This window comes from Limulus polyphemus, unplaced genomic scaffold (genome assembly GCF_000517525.1).
Source record: "Limulus polyphemus unplaced genomic scaffold, Limulus_polyphemus-2.1.2 Scaffold214, whole genome shotgun sequence".
NCBI lineage: Eukaryota > Metazoa > Arthropoda > Merostomata > Xiphosura > Limulidae > Limulus > Limulus polyphemus.
Genome location: NW_013665824.1, coordinates 564911 through 585855, shown reverse-complemented (window position 1 = coordinate 585855; position 20945 = coordinate 564911). Strand labels below are relative to the sequence as shown.

Here is a 20945-nt window from a genome sequence, read left to right as displayed (position 1 = left end):
GCCATGTCGGGCCTTTTTTATTTGAAAGACTTAGTTTTAAATTTATTGGTTGATCTATTTATCACTCTACCAATTGAAGTTTTTCATTTGAAAACTCTAGATCAGAGGTTCTTAACCTTTTCTGCTCCATGCCCCACCTTATTGTAGCATTTTCAACTTGCCCCCCTGTAAAGGCGTGCGCCCCACGTTCAGAATCACTGCTCTAGATTATAAGAATATGAATGATTTTATTCGTTTCTCCATCTGTATCAACATAACGTTTATAATCTGTAAATATCTAAGTGATACTGACTGTCGTCGTAATGTTGCTAACTTTTATTTGTATACTAGAGTTAGATTATGAGGAAATGCCTCAAGTTCAAGTGTATTTGCTTTAACATTGGAGACTGAATGATGTCGAAGAATAAGATTGTTAATAATCATATTACTACCGTATACCGTTTCGAATTCGAAAAATATAACACCAAAATCTACGATAAATAAGGTTACGAATAGGTTACTTAAGATTTAGATAAAGAAATAAGTAGTAGTTTTGTTGGTACAAAATATTTTTATACAAGTGAAGGAATTTTTGTCGAAGTCTAGTGACTTCTTTCACCTCATAATATCATTAATATATATGTAAAAAAAAATATAATTTATCAGTTACACATTTTAAAAAATATTTCAGTAAAAAAAATATTTTTAAATGACAATCCGCACAATAAGTTTTCTACGTTTCTGTCTGCTGTGGGAATAGAACTCTGTATTTTGGAAACTTACTGCTGAGCCACGGGGTAACAGGTTTAATATCGATTATTTAGATTATATCATATATCTTTTAGCACTCGCCAGTGGTAATGATACATTGCGTGGCTAACACACATAGCATGCGTGATTTTGTAATATCATTCAACCCAAAGACGCCACCTTTGAGGACAACAGGGCGCACAAGTTAAATATGTCATGGTGTTTATTGTTTTCCCAATCTTTATTAAAGATGGCGACATTGCAGTAATCCCAACATTAAGTCTTGCTGGCGCGACTTGTAATTCTAACGCTTTAAGTCTAAGCGAACATATGTTAATTAGTCAAACTGAGAATTCTAGACACTGTTTATTTTTTTTTGTTTTTATCAAATTCACATTAAAAAAGGATAAAGTATGGTCTAATGGTTAGTGTATAGGCTGTGGATCGGTAGGTCCGATGTTTAAGTCCGTGATACTCTGCTGAATACGCTCTGCACTTGCAGCTGTGGGCGCGTTATAAAAGTAGCAGTCATTTCCACTATTCGGTAAAGACTAGCCTTGTAGGCGGTGAGTGTTGAAGACTATTTGCCCTCCTTCTGATCAGCAATTCTAACGTAGGGATGATTCTCTGACTGACCGTTTATTCTAATATTACATAGTATGTCATTCAGGTTAAAAATATCACTCACTTTCAGACATAATCATACTTTTTTTTAGTTATTTGAGGAAGTAAAATCAATCAAAGTTCACCATTCCCCATCTAGTATAACCTTCTGTTGATAATCAACATTTGATTATCGTCTGATTATATTGAAAAGTCCAATACTGATCGTAACGCTTTCACTAATTGTTTGATCCGTGAGATGGAACTGAGCAGATAGGGAGCTTTACTACTTGTTAACTTGGAGGGATGAATTAAACTTTTTATTTTTGTATTTTATTAATCTAATTTACACATTAGAGAAGTTTAGTGTGGAGTCTCATGCAGTACATTTGTCAGTGCCATATGCAGATAAACGTTGCGCTTTTCCTAAGGGAGACAGTCGACTGCTAGCAACTACTTTTTGCTTTTTATTTTATCATTATTAATTAGTGTGTATCTCATATATATTTATTAACACCAGGTGCTTAATGCAAATATGATGATTTTACTACTATTACATGTTTGACCATTTCGATACCGGCGTTGGCACAGGCTCTCCTCATTCCAGTAATCTCCTCAAGACTCTTTTATTAATAATATCCAATTCAATTTGATTTAAGTAACGTCTGTTCTTCCCACATACTTTCACGTCCTTTCACTTCATACTTTCGCCCTCTTATCCTCCAGTCATCTGGTAGACCTGTGTAACCTCTGTTCCACCTTTTTCTGTTCCCTCAGTTTACATACTGTTTCACTGATGACATCATCTGGAGATCTTACAGGTCGCCCAGGGGCTGTATCATACCAGCTAGGTGGTCCATTTTCTTCTTGAAGAATGATATGCTACTGTGACCTGGAATATAGTCGTTATCAGATGAGTATTCAAGTCTCTCAAAGATTTTACCTCTCATCTGGTAATGAGGTTTAGGGTGTCTGCCAGATGTATGATTCTACCATGATTTCATCCTTCTTACAATCATTTTAGGCTTCTTTATGTTGTATTTACATGTGTATGATTATTAATGTGCTTTACTTATTACCACTAATGGTCTATGCAACAACGTGTTTTGTTTGTTTATCTATACATTTTAATTTTTTCCCCTTGCCATCACCACAACAACAAGACGACAGTAGTATACAGCTGATCAATACATGGTGGTGAGTAGAGAAAAAGATAATAATACTGGTTATGAAATAAGGCGCAGTGTTATGAAAAATAAACAACAACAAAAAAAAACTTAATTATTACAAAAAATATGAACGAACGGCACAAACATTTGCAAATTATTGGACATACCACTATTAACACGATATTATTATAGTTATACAAACGATGGCTTACTCTTCTGTACTCTTTATTTCCTTAATGACTTAAAACTGGTTCCACACTGATCAGGACAAAAACAGTAAGAAGAATAAACTTCACGAAATTCTCCCTTGAAATTCATAGGCTTCATGGGGTCAATGTTGAAACAGTAGTCACTACAAACACAGAAAAAGACGCATGTAAGAGGAAACAAAGAAAGGACATTTTACACTCTTTCACTAATCACATCAATGATAATCCAATGACTTTCCATGCTGTCATTATAAGATCACGCCAACAACCGTAAAAGGCTGAATTCCAAGTGGCTAAAGCCAAACAATACTTCCGTGAGAACAATAGGTTCGACTAGGCTTAGCGGTTACTAGGTAAACGCTTCATCTTATGTTACAGGTTCAAAGTTTTCAGTAAAGGGACTGTTACAAACAGATAAAGTGTAGAAGTATACCAAAATGTTGAATATTTAGAAAATAAAGTTATACAGGGATATGTTTGAATATTTAACTACATTATCTCTGTTTTATTACGACCTTCCAGCTTCTGGTTAAGTAGTCCCTTATTCCTTTTGAAAACCAGCCCCAAGGTATAAACTTTTTGTTCTTCAGGTGACATTCTAAATCATATCAAAACTGTGGAACTGGTCTCAGTTCTTGGCTGGATGATGCAGATTTTACAATTTAAAAAAAAAAATGCTGCTAAATACAGCATATGGTAATGTATGGTAAATTATCATGATAAAAAAAGAATTATCCTTCCCCACAATACAACCAATACATCATTTATCGCAATACACAGTTATTCATGGTTTCATTAGCTTTTTCCAGGAAACAACATTCTCAAAACAGTTAAAATGGGCTCTGACCATACTGTTTTCACTGACCAGTCCTGTTCATACAAGAAAAAGAATGAGTAGTAGGATTCTCTGTGAACACCCTTTGTATATTGTTAATTTAGATATCTTTATGGAGGAGCCCGGCATGGCCAGGTTGTTAGGACGCTCGACTCGCAATCTGCGGGTCGCGGGTTCGCATTCTCGTCCCATCAAACATGCTCGCCCTTTCAGCCGTGGGGGCGTTATATAGTGACGGTCAGTCTCACTATTCGTTGGTAAAAGAGTAGCCCAAGAGTTGGCGGTGGGTGGTGATGACTACCAGCCTTCCCTCTAGTCTTACACTGCTAAATTAGGGACGGCTAGCGCAGATAGCCCTAGTGTAGCTTTGCGCGAAATTCAAAACAATGCAGATGACGATATAGAAGTAAAACTTACATACATACACATACAATTTATCACGGTAAAACGCATATTCTCAAACAAAACACGGAAACTTACCAATTTAGTTAAAGTACACGTACACGAAACACAAGATATTCAGAGCGTGATATCAAATGGTCAATCCCACTATTCGTTGGTCATTACGCAGATTTCTAAATTTGGTACATATTTAGCAGACCAGTCTAGGGTTGTTAACAGAAGAGCAGTGAAAAATCAAACGGTTATAGAATTCTTGAGAGGAGAACAAACAAAATCATCCTTACGAAGATGACCTGTGCTAGAAGACCAGAGACAAAATACACCAAGTTAAGCTTGCACAAACACATTAGAAACTGTTATGTCTGAGAGACACTCATTGTTAGATAGAGAGAATTATAGTCTGAAATAAGGCAGAATGTTTAAATATCAATTTTTCTCGCAGTCCTGACGGATAATTTTGTCGTTCTTGTTTACTTTCTTGGTCTCCGTAGCACAGTTCTAAGTAAACCTGTGCTTTTTGGCGAGTTGAACTTTTGTGAAGTAAATTTGTTCCTTCCGTGTTAATCACAACGTTACGTAATGGGCTATCTGTGTTCTGCCTGTCGTGGGTATCGAAATCCGATTTTTAGTGTATAAGTCCTCAGACTTACCACTGAACCACCGTGAGGTTTGCTAACTTCTGTACCTTGTTCTCTGTTAAATGAACATTATGGCCCGGCATGGCCAGGTGGTTAGGGCGCTCGACTCGCAATCTGAAGGTCGCGGGTTCGAATCCCCGTCACATCAAACATGCTCGCCCTTTCAGCCGTGGGGGCGTTATATAGTGACGGTCAATCTCACTATTCTTTGGTAAAAGAGTAGCCCAAGAGTTGGCTGTGGGTGGTGATGACTAACTGCCTTCCCTCTAGTCTTTCACTGCTAACTTAGAGACGGCTAGTGTAGATAGCCGTCCCCCGCTGGGACAGCGGTAAGTCTTCGGATTTACAACGCTAAAATCAGGGGTTCGATTCCTCTCGGTGGACACAGCAGATAGCCTGATGTTGCTTTGCTATAAGAAAATACACATGCATATAGCCCTTGCGTAGCTTTGCGCGAAATTCAAAACAAACAAACATCTCTTTAGATTTCGTCAATATCTTAATTTTTTTAAATATACTGGTTTTGTTGCTCAACGGTATGGAATGCTTTTATTTTTGTGCTATTAATAACTAATTATATATTTATTGTTTATAAAAACTTTACATCATGTATACATATTACTATTTTTTGAATGTTTTGTTTAAACCACCAGGCCACCATCTTCGTATCTGTGAACAGGGGATGACTTGTTGCACAGAAGAAATGGAGCACAAGCTGAATAACCATAGTGAGGCAGAATTTGCTAGGCTTCTTCAAGAATCAGTCATTGGTTTAAAAAACATGTTATCTTCCAAAACTCAGCAATTTGACGGTAAGTTAAAACTAAGTATGTAGTACGAATCTAAATGTAGTTCATGAAATAACTTAAAACTCGCAGTTGTTAAAAGTAATGTAATAAATAATTATATAAAATAAGTCATATAAATCTATAAACATAGTTTCTCCCATTTCTTTTTCTACCAGAAAATCGTTTGACAAAAACATTCACCATGTATTGTTTATTAAAATTTAATACGAATATTTATAAACATTCTCAATCTGCTTTTCATTAATTGTTTAGAGTTCTTTCAAGAACTTATGGACAAATCTCAGAAGGATTTTGATGACATGTTTTCCCGAACATATGGTTTGTTGTACAAACGAAATGCGTTCATTTTTGAAAGTCTGTTTGATGATCTGAGGAAGTACTATCTATCGGGTGGAGTGGATTTGACAGATGCTCTGGAAGAATTTTTTAACAGACTTTACTTGAAAATATTTGAGGTAAAATAATCTGATCATTTACTACACATCCTTATTATATTAGAATCATTTATCACGTGTGACGAATTCAAAGTAGAGATTTTGTTCGTTGATCGTTTTCTCGTATAGTGAGCAGCTGTCACATGTTATTCCTCTAAGTAAGTTATATATAAGTTAGATTCAAAGTTTTAAATTTCTTATATGTCTTCTGGCTCACAACCCGAAAAACTGTGCTAAACTTAGCTGTAGTTATTTAATTTGATAAGCAGGAGTAAATCCAATATCTTGGCAGTAAGATAATCAAAACCACATGGGATAAATGTACGATGATGGCTAATATCACTTCAGTGTGGAGCTAGCTGTCTAATTGTCATATGAGTTAGGGAGATAACTTTATTCTGAGAATTCTGAATGCTATTGGCTAAGACATCGTGACTTGTGAGATCGGCTTGGATTTCTCAAAGAGATTGGCTTTTTACTTGAGAGAGAGACAAGATCACCAGCGTTATCATCTTAATATTTTGTTCTTGTTAACAGGTTTAATTGTATATTATAGAGTTGCGCTTTTGCATTTACTGGAATTTTAAATTGTAGTTTCATTCTCTTTTTTTATTTACTTATTAGTCAAATTCAGTAAAAATGTATATTTTAACTCAGATGTTGATTTTCCAGCTTTATTTACTCAGTACTCAGCCCATTAAGTTGCTTTTAATACATTTATATTGGGATATCGTCGATAAAAATTATTTGTATTTGTTCGGCTATGTCTCCCTATTTCATTATTTTGACCGGCAATAATTAAAAACTTTTCCTTTCACCGATTTAATCGTCGTGCCTCTATTTTTTATTTTTTTTGAGACGTCTTTGTTGTGTGTTTCTTTATTCGTAATCCAGGATTACCACAATCATATACAAACCTTTAAAGACAGTTTAACTCACGGATCAGCCCCCCCCCCCCCCAGTGGCACAGCGGTATGTCTGCGGATTTACAACGCTAGAAACCGGGTTTCGATACCCGTGGTGGGTGGAGCACAGATAGCCCTTGTGTAGTTTTGTGCATAATTAAAAACACAAAGAAACGAACAAACACGGATCAAACATTTAACTCGGATTTTCAGTAGCTTGTGACAAATACCTTATATACACATTTACTATGCAAGTCATTTTAAAAATGTCATGAAAGAATTACCTAGCGATGCTTATATTTTAACATAAGAAGACCCTGAATCATGTTTTCCTAAAGTCAAACGTTGAACCCAAACAGATTGGTAAATAACAGACAGTATAATCACATTAAACATAGTTAAATTTATTGCTTACTTTATTAATTATTAAACAGCCAATGTTCCGTGTGTGTATATATATATATATTTACATACATACCTGAATATATAATACAGGAAACAAGTTTGATTTGATTATCATAAAACAACATAGTCTTTTCTAACCTTTACTTTAATCTTTTATCAGTTTCGTAACTGCTTTGATTTTATTCAGAATTAATTCACGGACAAAACTCAAAGAAAAACACACACACGATGAAACAGAATTATCAAAATACAACAGGTTACCATAATCTTATCACTAGAGTTTAATACAGAAAAGTTAACTAGTAAGCTAGTCTTTATAGTGATCAGAGTCTAATATGAATACTTTTATTTAGCCTCGAAATACCCCCCCCCCAAAAAAAAAGTAGCAACAAAATCTCATCCTGCCCAAATCATTATGCTGTTAAAACGCGCACTCAGATGTAAGTGATGAATAATGCATGTTGGATGATGTGAGCTTTGGAATCCATGTCTATTTTTAGTTTAATTCTATGATGTTTTTTTATGGTAAATCTGATAGACAGCGTATCCCTACCACCTTGTGAGTCCTAATTCTTCAGATACCTATGTTACTCTGGTACATTTTACCTTTCCACCTTACTTTTGCACACTGTTAAATATATCGGTTATACATATGAGCTAGCCGTCCTTAATTATGAACTGATAGACTAGAAGGAAGGCAGCTAATCAACAACAACACCCACCGCCAGTTCTCGATTTACTTTTATTGAATAGTAGTATCCGTCACTCTCATGACACACCCACAGCCTCAAGGTGCGGAACGCGATTTTACGACAAAAAGGCACGAATAGAAGACTCTCAGATTCACATTACGGCACACTAACTATTAGGCCACTCCTATCTCCACACAGTATAAGTTTCGCGGATAACATGGGTGGGGTACCAGGACAGCAACTAGATGGTTTCTTAAGATATAAAAATATTAGAAAAAAAACCTGAAGTTCGTTTTAAATATGTAAAATTGTTTCATTTTTATTTAACAAAAGTTCGTGACATTTTAAGAACTTGTTGTGAAAAAAAAAGAAAAAGAAAAGATTAAGTTTTTAGTTGTTATTACGGTGGCTAAATTTTTGATTTTGAAACTTTAGTCATAAAGCCGTGATGACTGTGAGTCAGATATATTTTGCTTTTCATCTCTGCCAGGTTCTTAATGCTGAGTATCAATTCGATAAAGTGTATCTCAACTGCATCCGGGACCTGATGGACGACCTAAAGCCGTTTGGAGATGTACCTAGAAAGTTAACTGCTGAAATTAAACGTTCGTTCATAGCCACCCGTACTTTTGTTCAAGCTCTTACAGTTGGGCGAGATGTCGTACGGCACGTTTTAGAGGTAAGCTAAAAAATAGTTTTTAGTTTGATGTGGAAAAAATGACGTCATCTCAGTTCCTAAGATATTGTAGTTGAAATTACGTTTAATGCGCAACAAAATTTGGGTTCATATATAATACTGGAAAAACAATATTATATTAAACTAAGTCCTAGTTTTATTTGTCCATGGGGGCCCACGGAAGTATTTTCTAGGGGGAGGGCAAAACATGTATGAAGGGGATCGGCTTTTACAATGCAAGTCAACAGATTAAAATAATACGTGTTATGTGTGCTTATACGCAATCTCAAATTTACAGTTTTGATAAAAATTACTAAATATATTTTGTTTAATTACGATGTTAAGTTTGCATCATAATACGTGCAATGTTTTGTGAAATGTAAAGGGGGGCAAGTGTTTTCTCATGCTCCTTCCTGCGGGCGCCCATGATTTGATTATCACATGTGTTCAAAGAAGCTCATTTGATGTGCCCCGATAGTTCCAACGTGACAAGTTTTCCATATTTGTTTTGAACAGGTGACACCGAGCCAGCAGTGCAGTCGGGCGCTTATGAAGATGACCTATTGCCCTCACTGTCATGGCCTGCCTGACTTGAAACCGTGTGGAAACTATTGTCTCAACGTTATGAAGGGTTGCTTGGCTTACCACGCTGAACTTGACAGAGAATGGAACAATTACATCGGTAAGGTGTTACAACATGTGCAAATTCAGTTACATAAGGTAAAATGTCTAAACATTTAATAAAAGTTGTTTGAGAATTATTACAAGTAAGCAAGTGAATTTAAGATTACTGTTGCTTAATAATCTGTTTCACACATTTCGCATGTTGTACATGTACGAGGGAGAGATGATCGTTCACCTGCATGTTGTTTTTACTTTGGTCGCATCCAGTTTTCTTTTTTACTTTTTCGTGGAAGTTTAATCGAATGTATTTCCTAAGATTTACTGAATAACCACAGCTACTTTGAAAATATTGAATTAATTATCCAGTGACACACAAAGAAAATGTAACTGTCGTGTGATTTTAAACAATATAGTTGTGTAGTACGAAAAATATATCTAATATTAGTTTAAAGAATTCATGCAGTGACTTATAGGGAACTGGAATTTTGAATATGTAAGCTTTCTTATGTATATAAAGAAAAAAAAATCTGTGTGTATGTCTGTTTGTCTCTTATCTAACTACTTCTAGGTCACTGGGCCAATCTCAACCAAACTTTGTGGGATTATAGTCTAGAACAATAGGCATGTTAATGGGGGTTCACAAACCCTCTACCCCATTATTGAGTATTAATTATCTTTGATGTAAGTTAACTACATTCATATATAACGCCACGTTCTTACACCAAACAAAAAAACTTTATTAATTTTTCCGTTCCCCGGTGGGATAGCAGTAAGTCTTCGATTTACAACGCTACAATCAGAGGTTCTATTACCCTCGGTGGACACAGCAGATAGTACGATGTGGCCTTGTCATAAGAAAACAGTCACACAGTTTTAATTTTCCATAACACCACGTACATACAGTGTGGGGGAGGGCACATAAACGTCTTATATATCTCAGAGAATGCAATGAAAAAACAATATCCACCACTATTGCAATAATGAATAAACTAAGATGAAGCTGATACGACAGTAGTCACCATAACTCTGATATGAAGAGCCGTTTTTGAGTTATACCTACTTCCTACTTTGACCCATGACCTTACAACTTCATCCCATAAAACACTTCTGCGGCCAATGACCGTCAATTAATTAATAAAGTGGAACAATGTGGAAATACATTAAGAGCTGGGTTTTGAAAGCGGGTAACAGAAAGCACCCCCAACCAACACTGCATTGGCTGCTACCTCTTCATACAAAGTCACTCTGACCATCACACAGTGTGTACCATGTACTAAGTATATACATATTGAGTTCTTAAAGCTTATGCAAAACTTTTGGTGAGATAATAATGAATACTGTAATAATATGTTATGGTATAAATAAATTGTGTGAAAGTTAGGATTTTTGTGTTATTTATCATAGCATCTACCCCCACATTTTCTTAAGTTCATAACCCGGACAAAGAACGGGTACCTCAGATGTAAATCATAGTAATAGCAATAATAATACCGATATTTGTGATTAAAAATAAAATTAATTTTTTTCTAGACTAAGTTAATTTTTAGGATAAAAAAGAAAGACTCCTTATTGCGCATTCGCTGTTGGTAGCTACACACAAATACAAGTACTTTGTTGTAACACTTTGCAAGTCCTTATTCAATATGCACTGTGCATTAAGATATAAAGTCTTATTGCACGTTTAATGTTGTAATAAAATACAAGAACTGTTGTAAAATACAAGCTTTTACTGCGCATATACATATACAACACTGTCCAATAAAATACAAGTTTACATTTCAGATGTCCTGTTGCGGTTTTCATTGCGATGTGTTGATAAAGTGAAACACAAGCCTTTGCTGGAGTTCGATACCAATCCATATCACAAACGCTCTGTTGCAATTTTATGACAAGTATTTTAAGCTACATGTTATATTTTCTCAGAAGCATTGCTAGGCACTTGGACACGAGGCCGTGCCCCGAATTCCCAGTTGGTGTATTGAAAAATCAGAAGAAAAAACCATGATTGGCATCATACTGAAACACCCAGCCACGCCTCTGTGTTTTCTTCTTCTCTTTGGTTAAAAAAGAAAAGAAACTTATAATAGAATCATTAAACAGTTGATTTACTGTATAATATCGAATAATAAATTGGGCGCAATACCATAGTATTATTCATACACCTAAATTAATTTAGATTACTATGTGGTGAGTGAAAAAAGAATCAAAAACCTCGCATATATTTTATGTACTTTTGTTGACCTATCTTCTTTTGAGAATTGTTTCTTTGGTTGGATAATTGATTTTCTTTGCATGCATCTAAATATCAAAACACCATGTTATTACATAAAAATGTATTATTTATCGTTTTTGCTGGTCAGATAATACAAACACTTTGCTATAAGACAGTATACAGATTGTAAAATTATTTGTATTATATGGTTTCTGCACCAAAGTGTAAATAGGATTTTAAAACATAAAATTGTCAAGTTTTCTTTAAATGAGCTTCTAAAAATATCTCTTCAATGTTTTATAGTTAGAATTACGTTTACTTCAAACTGACGTATAATATTCAAAGTATGTTCAGTGTTATTGTTAATTTTGGTTTCTTTTATTTTTATTTATTTCGTTTTCTTCTCAAGAATTATGTAACAAATTATGAAGTGCTCAATGCCTTTATTTAAGATAGGACTAGATAAATTGGCGCCAAGAAGTAACCTAGTTCAGGCCAGTAAATCATTGGGAAAAAAAAGCTACGTAACCACCCCGTATCTCTCATCAAGACGGAGAACGTGTTATGTAAATGAAACAAGGTGTGAGTCCTCTCCTTGAATCTATGTCGATTCCTTTTGATCTTCCCGCGTTAGCATACCTGGCCGTTTAGTCTGATCTGATGAAAAGAAATAGGCGTGGCGAAGTGGACGTCACACGAACAGTTGAACACAGTATGCGTGTGTGTGTGTGAAAGGAGTGGAGTGCTATAAACAGCTTGACATTGAAAAAATGGTTATTAAAATGAGAAAATATAAATGTTTTTTAGTTCACCAAACCGTAAGCTTCGAGGAATGTGCACAGGATAAAATTTGTTTGCGTACGTTTTATTTTAGCTTGGTAAATATTAGAAACACTTTGGTTGTGTATACTCTTGTTGTCACGGTGCAGAGTAGGTGGCATACATATATAAATTGTTTTTATAAAATGTGGTGATACATACATATACTACCGTTTTTGTACTGCTGATTGAATAAAAAATAACTACGTTTTAGGTAGTAAACAATAGAATGGACTATCTGTACTCTGCCCCCCGTTGGTATCGAAACCAGACTTTTTGAGTTAGAGCCTCTAGACTTACCGTTAAGTCACTGAGGTGGGAGGTCAGTCCTTGCAATTGTAATTACGAGTAGTTCACAACAATACTATATTATCTTTTTTGAGTATATCTTCAAGTCTAAGTTTAATCAGTTGCAGCGTAAGACTTGGCCGAAACACCACAACACAAAGCATTTAGTTCTGCGAAGAATGATTGTTCAGTTACGATTGAGGAAAGCAACAGAATAAGTTAATTTTATGAATTTCTAAGAACTGATGGTCAATTTAAATGCTTTCATCTGTGACATTTGCCCTTTATTATAATTATGAGTGTCTGTAAGTAAAGAAAGGAGCTCCATGTTAAAGTAAAATCGTTGTTACAACATTAAAATAACAGTAAAAAAACAAAACAACAACAACAACAAAAAACACTGAGCTGAGAGGATAAGAAATTTAATCTTTGCAAACTACATGTTTTAAATTGTTGCACCTGATATAATATTATTTATCAAGCTATTCTGCCATCTATGTAAGCCGTATTCCCACGTTTTCTGTTTTCTCATTGTTTCGTTTTTTGATATTAAATATTCAGTTATTATCTTATTTTTCACTCTTTCACAGCTATGGACACATACATGTACTCTTTTAGACCACTTCCATGTGCGTTTGGAATTTTGTACCAACATAAAAAGAGTCGTTCATCAGTTACAAGTTTCAGATAAGCAATGAAATATTAAAACACGTGTCTTTTTATTTTTTCTGTGCATGTAGAAATAAACCAGGCACTGGAGAGTTGTTTATCTATAAATATGGCAATGAAGTAGTCAATAAATCGTCGCTTGTGTCTTGCTAATGCACTTACCATAGCATTGAGCTGCAGTGTTTCGGTGATTTCAAAGATTCAGAATTAACTATCACTTTCTTGCAAGAAAAAGAAAAGAAAGAAGATCGACTTTCTTAAAGTTTGTTTTATTTTTTTATTAGATGCTCTTCTCATGTTAGCTCATCGCCTTGAGTCTTCCTTCAGCATCGAAGCTGTTGTAGAACCAATCGAAATTAGGGTGTCAGACGCCATTATGACTTTCCAGGAGAATAATCTCATCATTTCATCGAAGGTAACTTAAAGAAAAACGCACAAAAAACATGTTAAGAAGATTATAATGAATTGTTAAAATGCTGTTGTAATATAATCTTTCGTCCTGTTCTAACAGTAGGTTTTTTTCAAGTCCGTGGAGAGAGTTATGAAAAAATACATTAAAGAACAACACATACTGTTACCTTCTTTTATGTATTGAATTTCGGTTTAGCTAGAAAAGTAACTATCGATTGTTTGTAGCTTATTTTATCGTGTAGCAATTGTTATGCTTGGTTAAAACGGCGGTATTGTTTCTATGAAGCCACTCTTTGTCAACTATTAAACCCCCGAGTTATAATATTTCACTGTTTGAAAAGAGACGGCGAACGTACATCTACTCGACCCTCCTCCTCTTTAGAAACAAACTCACGACTCTAATTAGCAGTTAACCTTTACCGGTTTAGAGTAAAATGGTCTTTAGTTCTGCCTGCTTAATAGCCTTATAACACTTCATTTTACTTTTATTGTGAAGAAAGATAAAAATTCAAAACTCATTGAAATGCTCAATCGTTATATTTAGGAACATAAGTGTTTTAAGTGCATACTTAAAAATTTACAGTGAATTTCTTTTACGTGTTTCCTGTTATTAACGAACGTCATTCTGTGCGTTTTTATGTCAGGCATAAAAAAAGAAACTCACTTTAGGCATATTCTCTTTCCACCATCAGGATTTCTTTAACTTGTAAATATTGTGATTTCATATATGAAAAAATAAAATGTTTCGCACCAAACTTCTGGTTTTCACGTATATCAGGGAATTCTTTTTAATTCTGACGAAAATTACCAGTTTACATCATTCTGAAAAACCTTAAATGAAAACGCGTTTTTGAATTACTTCGTTAATAGTTCGTAGGTATTAAAACGTTTGCAGTGTGATTTTTCTTAACCTATTAATTTCTTTATACAGCACAGTTACAGTTCTGTATTTTTCATTTACCCGTGGTTGATTTAAAGTTTATTATCATAATTGTTTTCGCATGTAACATACAGTTATTTCAAAATTGTGGAAAGCCAAGACTACAGAAAAGAGATCTTACTGGCGAGATTGAGTTCCGTTCATTTAACTTTGGCACTCGCTTACCGGTGTTCCATCCGACCAAAAGTGGATTCGAGCGGCTTGTCGATGACACCAAGAAAAAACTCAAGAAGACTAAAAACTTTTGGTCACAGTTGGCGAATGAACTATGTAATCATCCCGAAGTGGTAGGGGACAGGAAGATACGGGACGACCCTAACAGCTGTTGGAATGGTCTAACAAAAGCAAGGTATAAAGATTCACGTCGAATTTCTCTACCTTCTGAACGCTAGCATAAACTATCCTCGGGGCTCAAAAACCCTCTCATGATTCATAGAGGCCCCACTTTACTGAATCTCTGGTTACTTCTACAGCTACCCCAGGGGTTCGTATATGAAAAAAAAAAACTTTTAGGAAATCCGCTTGTGACATCTGAGCATGAACATGATGTCCCCGGGGTCTCAAAGGGTGTCTGAGAACACAAACTTCTATGACCGTTTCGGGTTCAGCGACCTTGAAAACTTACTCCTACACCCCATCACGTTCTGTTCCCTCTTGATAATACTCCCTTGGTAGAGGGGCTACGCCATATAGATAAGCCTCCCCCCCCCAGAGGCCAGTCCGCATTCCAAATTTGAACTGACTAGTTCCAAAATTGTAGGAGGAGTTCGCGAACAAACAAACACACAATGTGAATTAATACAATATGCAAAAACTGGTTTAAACATTTTCGATATAGTCCAAAAACATTTGACGTGTTGATCTGAGAGTTTAAATATGAAGAATGAAATAAAATTAATTGTAATATTTCAGACTTGAAAACGCATAAAACAGTAACGAAACTGAGTTTAATAAAGCGTGTGTGTGACAAGTTAGATTATCTGTGTAAATAGAAATAATACCATATGACTACCATTTGAAAAATAAATCACAAGTATATGTTTAAAGTTCCTCCTGGAGGACCCATTTAAAATAAATTTCCTTCCCACTTGATACAAAATAAACTTCCTCCAGAACTAACATTATATTAAACTGGGTTCCACTTGATACAAAATGAACTTCCTCCAGAACTAACATTATATTAAACTGGGTCCCACTTGATACAAAATGAACTTCCTCCAGAACTAACATTATATTAAATTGGATCCCACTTGATACGACATAAACTTCCTCCAGAACTAACATTATATTAAACTGGGTCCCACTTGATACAAAATGAACTTCCTTCAGAACTAACACTGTATTACACTGGGTCCCACTTGATACAAAATGAACTTCCTTCAGAACTAACACTGTATTACACTGGGTCCCACTTGATACAAAATGAACTTCCTCCAGAACTAACATTATATTAAACTGGGTCCCACTTGATACGATATGAACTTCCTCCAAAACTAACATTATATTAAACTAGGTTCCAACTGGATACGAAATGAACTTCCTTAAATTGTAATTGTATTACATTGGGTCCCACTTGATACGAAATGAACTTCCCCCAGAACTAGCATTGTATTACTCTGGGTCCTACTTGATACTAAATGAATTTTCTTCAAAAATATATTTCGTTCTTGTTGTAACAATTTATGAATATACAAAACAGTAACGCTCTAGAAACGTGGTTTGGCGTAGGTATAAATACAAACTGTAAATTAAAGCTGGCCAATTAATACACGAACACAGTGTTAGTTTTGGAAGAAGTTCATTTCATATCAAGTGGGACCCAGTGTAACACAATGTTAGTTCTGGAGAAAATTCATTTAGTATCAAGTGGGATCCAGTGTAAGACAAGATTAGTTCACAATGTTTATCGTTTTTATTTAAAATATTAGTTCCAAAAAGAGTAGATAATACGTTTAGTAGCTAAATATAAGCATTATTAAAGCTTTGACATCTGATTTAATTTAACATTGACATTCTTGTTAACGTCTCAAAATATTTCTGAAGGTATGATGCAACTCTAGTAGGAGATGGCCTTAGTAGCCAGAAAGACAACCCAGAAGTGATGCTGGACGTCACTACACAGAATGTCATCATTAGTCAACAGATGTTAACATTACAACTCATTAATAGCAAGTTGAATGATGCCTACAATGGCCAGGTTGTGAAATGGCCAGACACTGGTAAGTAAAGAACATAATTATGTGATTGTAAACTATTTTGTTCAGTATCGACAATAATGTGGTCAAGAATGTAGAGCATAGAACATAAAGAAATGTCCGTTATCTGTATAATAAGTTGTACAGTTATTCAATGTTTTTCTTCATGGTGTTTCATATTAACTTCTTGAACTTACTTATGCAGTGGTGTGTTGCCGCAGATGCAAGTCATGACGACATGTTTAGCATCAATATATTTCGTTAATAATGAAGAATCCTAGACTATTCACGTGCAATACTGTCACGTGTAGACTTATAGCTGCAGGAATATATATATATATATATATATATCAACTTCCAATCTGAGCAAGCTATCTTATTTAGAGCGTAAACTAAAAGTTGCTTTAGAAATGATTAAATAGATATGATTTTCTTCCGTTTTTATTATAAAGATTAGAATACATTGTTTCATCAGTTGGATACTCTCGCTGTTGCCCCCCAGTGGCACAGTGGTATGTCTGCGGACTTACAACGCTAGAATCCGGGTTTCGATACCCGTGGTGGGCAGAGCACAGATAGCCTATTGTGTAGCTTTGTGCTTAATTACAAACAACAACAACTCTCGCTGTTAACAATATTTTCGGTAATAAACCCAATAATATATTACGAGGTTCGGCCAACTTAAGAGAATTGAGTTATTCTTAATTCCATATATTGAGCTTACAATGAAAGGGATTCTCTATTATATAACTTTGCAATTGAAATAATAATAAAAGTAGACACGTGAAACATTCTAATCGGTACTGCTAATGAAAGTAACGTTAAAGAAAGACTAGAGTATACATACCTACGGAATAGATAAGCAATAGCTCTTAGCTTCAAGTATTTTCGTAGATTCAATGTTCACTGAACGACATAACATCACTATAACCGTGTATAAGCAAAATGTTCCAAAACCATCTCTTAAAATGTCTTGTGACCAATGAAACCCATCAAACAGTTCCGACAGTGTAACTTTACAGGAACGTGATATCTGAGATGAACTGCTACTACTCATGTTACTGTTTAGTTATGGATCAAGTATGAGAACAGTACAGTTAAAACACTAATGTTTATGAATAATAATTAATAATAATTACACAATAATAAGTAATAGATAAATAAAGGATTACCCGAATCGTACAGTAAATAGCTAGAATATTGGTTCTTTGGTTAAAATGTAGCAAAGTTTATCAAATTAAATACAAAGAAAACAATATATTAAACATATTTTGAGGTATGTCTAATACAGTTGCACCAACTTTAACCAACCCCTGTCACTTAAAAAACACATGGGGCAAAGCAACAAAAATTATATTGTGGTTAAATTTTCTGTAGAAGCCGAAAAGTAGACGATATAAGCCTCGAAAAAATTCAATGATAATAATGAGACTAAATATGACAAAGTAATTAGCAGAAATTAACGTAACTGAACTAATGACGTAATGCTATAAACTAAAGCTGTTCATTATTACCTTAAAGAATATCCTTAGGAATCAAAAAGTGTAGACGTGAAAGTTTTGAAAAGGTCATGAAGTTCTGTAAAACTTTTAAACCCATAATTAATTTCAAGAATATTGTCTTGTAATGTTGAACAATTTTTATTCTTTGTAATAAGCTGTGGGTAGTAAGCATTGTAAAACAATTTATTTGAAATATTAGTTAAATACTATTTGATGTATTTCAGACCATTACCTATTAGGATTGATAAATCCTTAGACGTAGCTTTTCTGTCCTCGACAATAAACCTGTATTTGTATGGTGTTTTGTGTAGTTCGAGAATACAAAGTAACTTAGGTATTGTATTGTAAGATTTAACGGAATGTATATCAGAGTGTGATCAAAATCTAAAGTGTTTATAAATGACCCTTTATATATAGTTTTAATGCTCTTACACAGCCCGTTACTCAAAAATCTTAATGTTTTTGAATTAAACCTTAGTTCTTTACATAAAGTTGTAATATAAAACTTTTGACAGATGAAAACAAAGTTGCAAGCTGCTTTATGAGCATGAATGATGACACATCTACTATGCAAGTAATCTATGCTCAGTAACTTCTTTCTTATTCGTAACATGTTCATTGTTGTTAATAGAGAATTTCAAGTATATTATGCACTTATGGATTATTTTTAACTTTTATTTGCTCATTTTTTTAAGTAGGATTACTTTCAAGCTCTCATTTTTACTTCATTTAAATAAAACTGTACTAAGTGGTGTACGAATTACTTGTTTTGTGCGTTTCCAATTAATTTTAGAATCTTTACTCAGTAAGAACCAGAAATCTTCGTTAGTTACGATATCAGTGGACACAGCACAGACAGCCCATTGTGTAGTTTTATGCTTAAAATTAATAAAGAAAACACACAAGATAGTTAAGATATATCAAGATTACCGCTTAGCACTTGGTCGAGGGAAGAATAAAGATAAGTAGATTAATTACATTCGCATTGAGAGGATAAAAATGTTGTGCAATTCCTTAATAGTTATGTTATCTAACACTTCATTGCAATTAAATATTCTAATGCCAATGAACCTTTTGCAAGAATAGTTAACAATTGGATTTTTAATTTTGGAAGTGTTAGGCAATAATTATTGTATAGAAGTGTCTCTGAATATATATTTCTAATTTAATTGGTTCTGTACAATGGACTGTTGTGCTTTTGGTCAGCTATAATATGGTCTTGGAAGCCAAATTCTACGCACAGTGAATAATCTGTTTTGTGAAGATATGTGGTGGAAGACTGACTTTGCTGTCCTCCGCAACTCTTGTTACAACGGTGTAATATTTGGTCATCAGATTAAACACAACTGACGTTAAAGGAAGTAGTTCCAAGGTATCCCAGGACCTGCAATAACATTCATATATACAGTGCAATTCATCTTCAGTAATATATTTCTTCTTAGTTTTTTATTGTCATTAAATCTTATTGATTATAGTTTTAAAGTTGAATAATATTTATGAAGATATTTTGCACTAAAGGCTTAGTGTGTGGACTTTGAAGTAACTTAAATCTCCTTGTCTGACTGAATCTCGTGAGATATTATTGGGATTATGGCTGAAAACATTGTTCACATAACGGTGTCAAACTGATGACTCAGTGCAATGTAATCATTAGAGGTTTTAGTATGCAGGCGCATTGATTTATAACATTAAACATTTCTAGTGAGTGCGTTATGACAGTTTGTCTTTATTAATTCATGTAATATTACTTTTATATTAATTAATTTAGATCTATATAGCTAGCTTACCTTTGATCAGTAGATTTTAATAAATAGTACTTTCTATCCAATTAGTAAGAGTGTTCAGAAGTCAGTTGATGCAAATATATCTATCTGCATAGTTAGTTCAGTTGACAGTTATGGTTAATTCGGAAGTAATGATAAATCGGGTTTTGGTTTCAGCTTTCTTATGTTTCCCATCAGCGTCTTTATCGTTGACCTTGTGCAAGTGATTGCGATGTTTTAAAAATATGTTATAGTGAAATAAAAATATTGTGTTTTGATGTACTACAGGAACAGGCTTGTACTATATATCCTTTGATGAAACTATAATAAGCAAATAATACTTTTTACTGTCATCAACGTTTCCGTATAACACTATCATAATGCCTTTTTTTTAGACACTTTTTCTAGCACATCTCAGAGCTACGGAACTCATTTCAGTTAACGTTAAGAATCTTAACAAACAACAACAAATGTTCCTTAACAAATAACTAATATTACATTATTAATGCTTACCCTAATTCTGATTTGTTAATGACCTTAGATAAAAATTTGCAATAATTACAGTGCACTGTCATAATCTATTTCACAACACAACAGTTGTTGCTCATGGAATTGATGATATATACATAGCGTTCTAGACTTCTATTATGTCTGTCGTATCCCAGCCGGCCTAATGAGCCCTGATATTGAATAAAAGGCCTTGTTAGCCCTGAATATGGCAGATATAGTGTGGTTGACCTATTATTGTACATTCTTCTTTGCTTTCACTCGTATACTTATTCAATTAACATGTTAACAATATACGGTACTGTACAACAGTTTTACTGCCATCTATAAATATTGCACTGTTACGATTGTACTTTCCCCATGGAATGAAATATGGTCCTGAACACAATGGGCAATTGGAAAATATAGGCAGTGACAAATGTCATGTAGTTTGGGTTTGCCATTTTAACTTTAATAACAAAAATGTTGCTGACATATAAAATCCCCTATACTAGTATAAAGTATTAACA

General features: G+C 34.3%; 1 protein-coding gene across 3 annotated transcripts in view; it reads left to right on the top strand.

Annotated features, from left to right (window-relative positions):
- LOC106478468 (glypican-6-like) overlaps positions 1 to 20945 on the top strand; it is a 44337-nt gene that overhangs the window by 20080 nt on the left and 3312 nt on the right. Inside the window, exons 2-9 of one of the 3 annotated variants that reach the window (XM_022382070.1) lie at positions 5239 to 5397; positions 5647 to 5849; positions 8321 to 8509; positions 9023 to 9188; positions 13403 to 13533; positions 14544 to 14818; positions 16513 to 16688; positions 19373 to 20187. In XM_022382070.1, the coding sequence (XP_022237778.1) occupies positions 5239 to 5397; positions 5647 to 5849; positions 8321 to 8509; positions 9023 to 9188; positions 13403 to 13533; positions 14544 to 14818; positions 16513 to 16688; positions 19373 to 19416 (1343 nt within the window). In that variant the 3' untranslated portion in view covers positions 19417 to 20187. Of the gene's footprint in view, positions 1 to 5238; positions 5398 to 5646; positions 5850 to 8320; positions 8510 to 9022; positions 9189 to 13402; positions 13534 to 14543; positions 14819 to 16512; positions 16689 to 18681; positions 18811 to 19372; positions 20188 to 20945 lie in introns of those variants that run through there. The other 2 variants (XM_022382069.1, XM_013939013.2) reach the window with 2 other exon arrangements.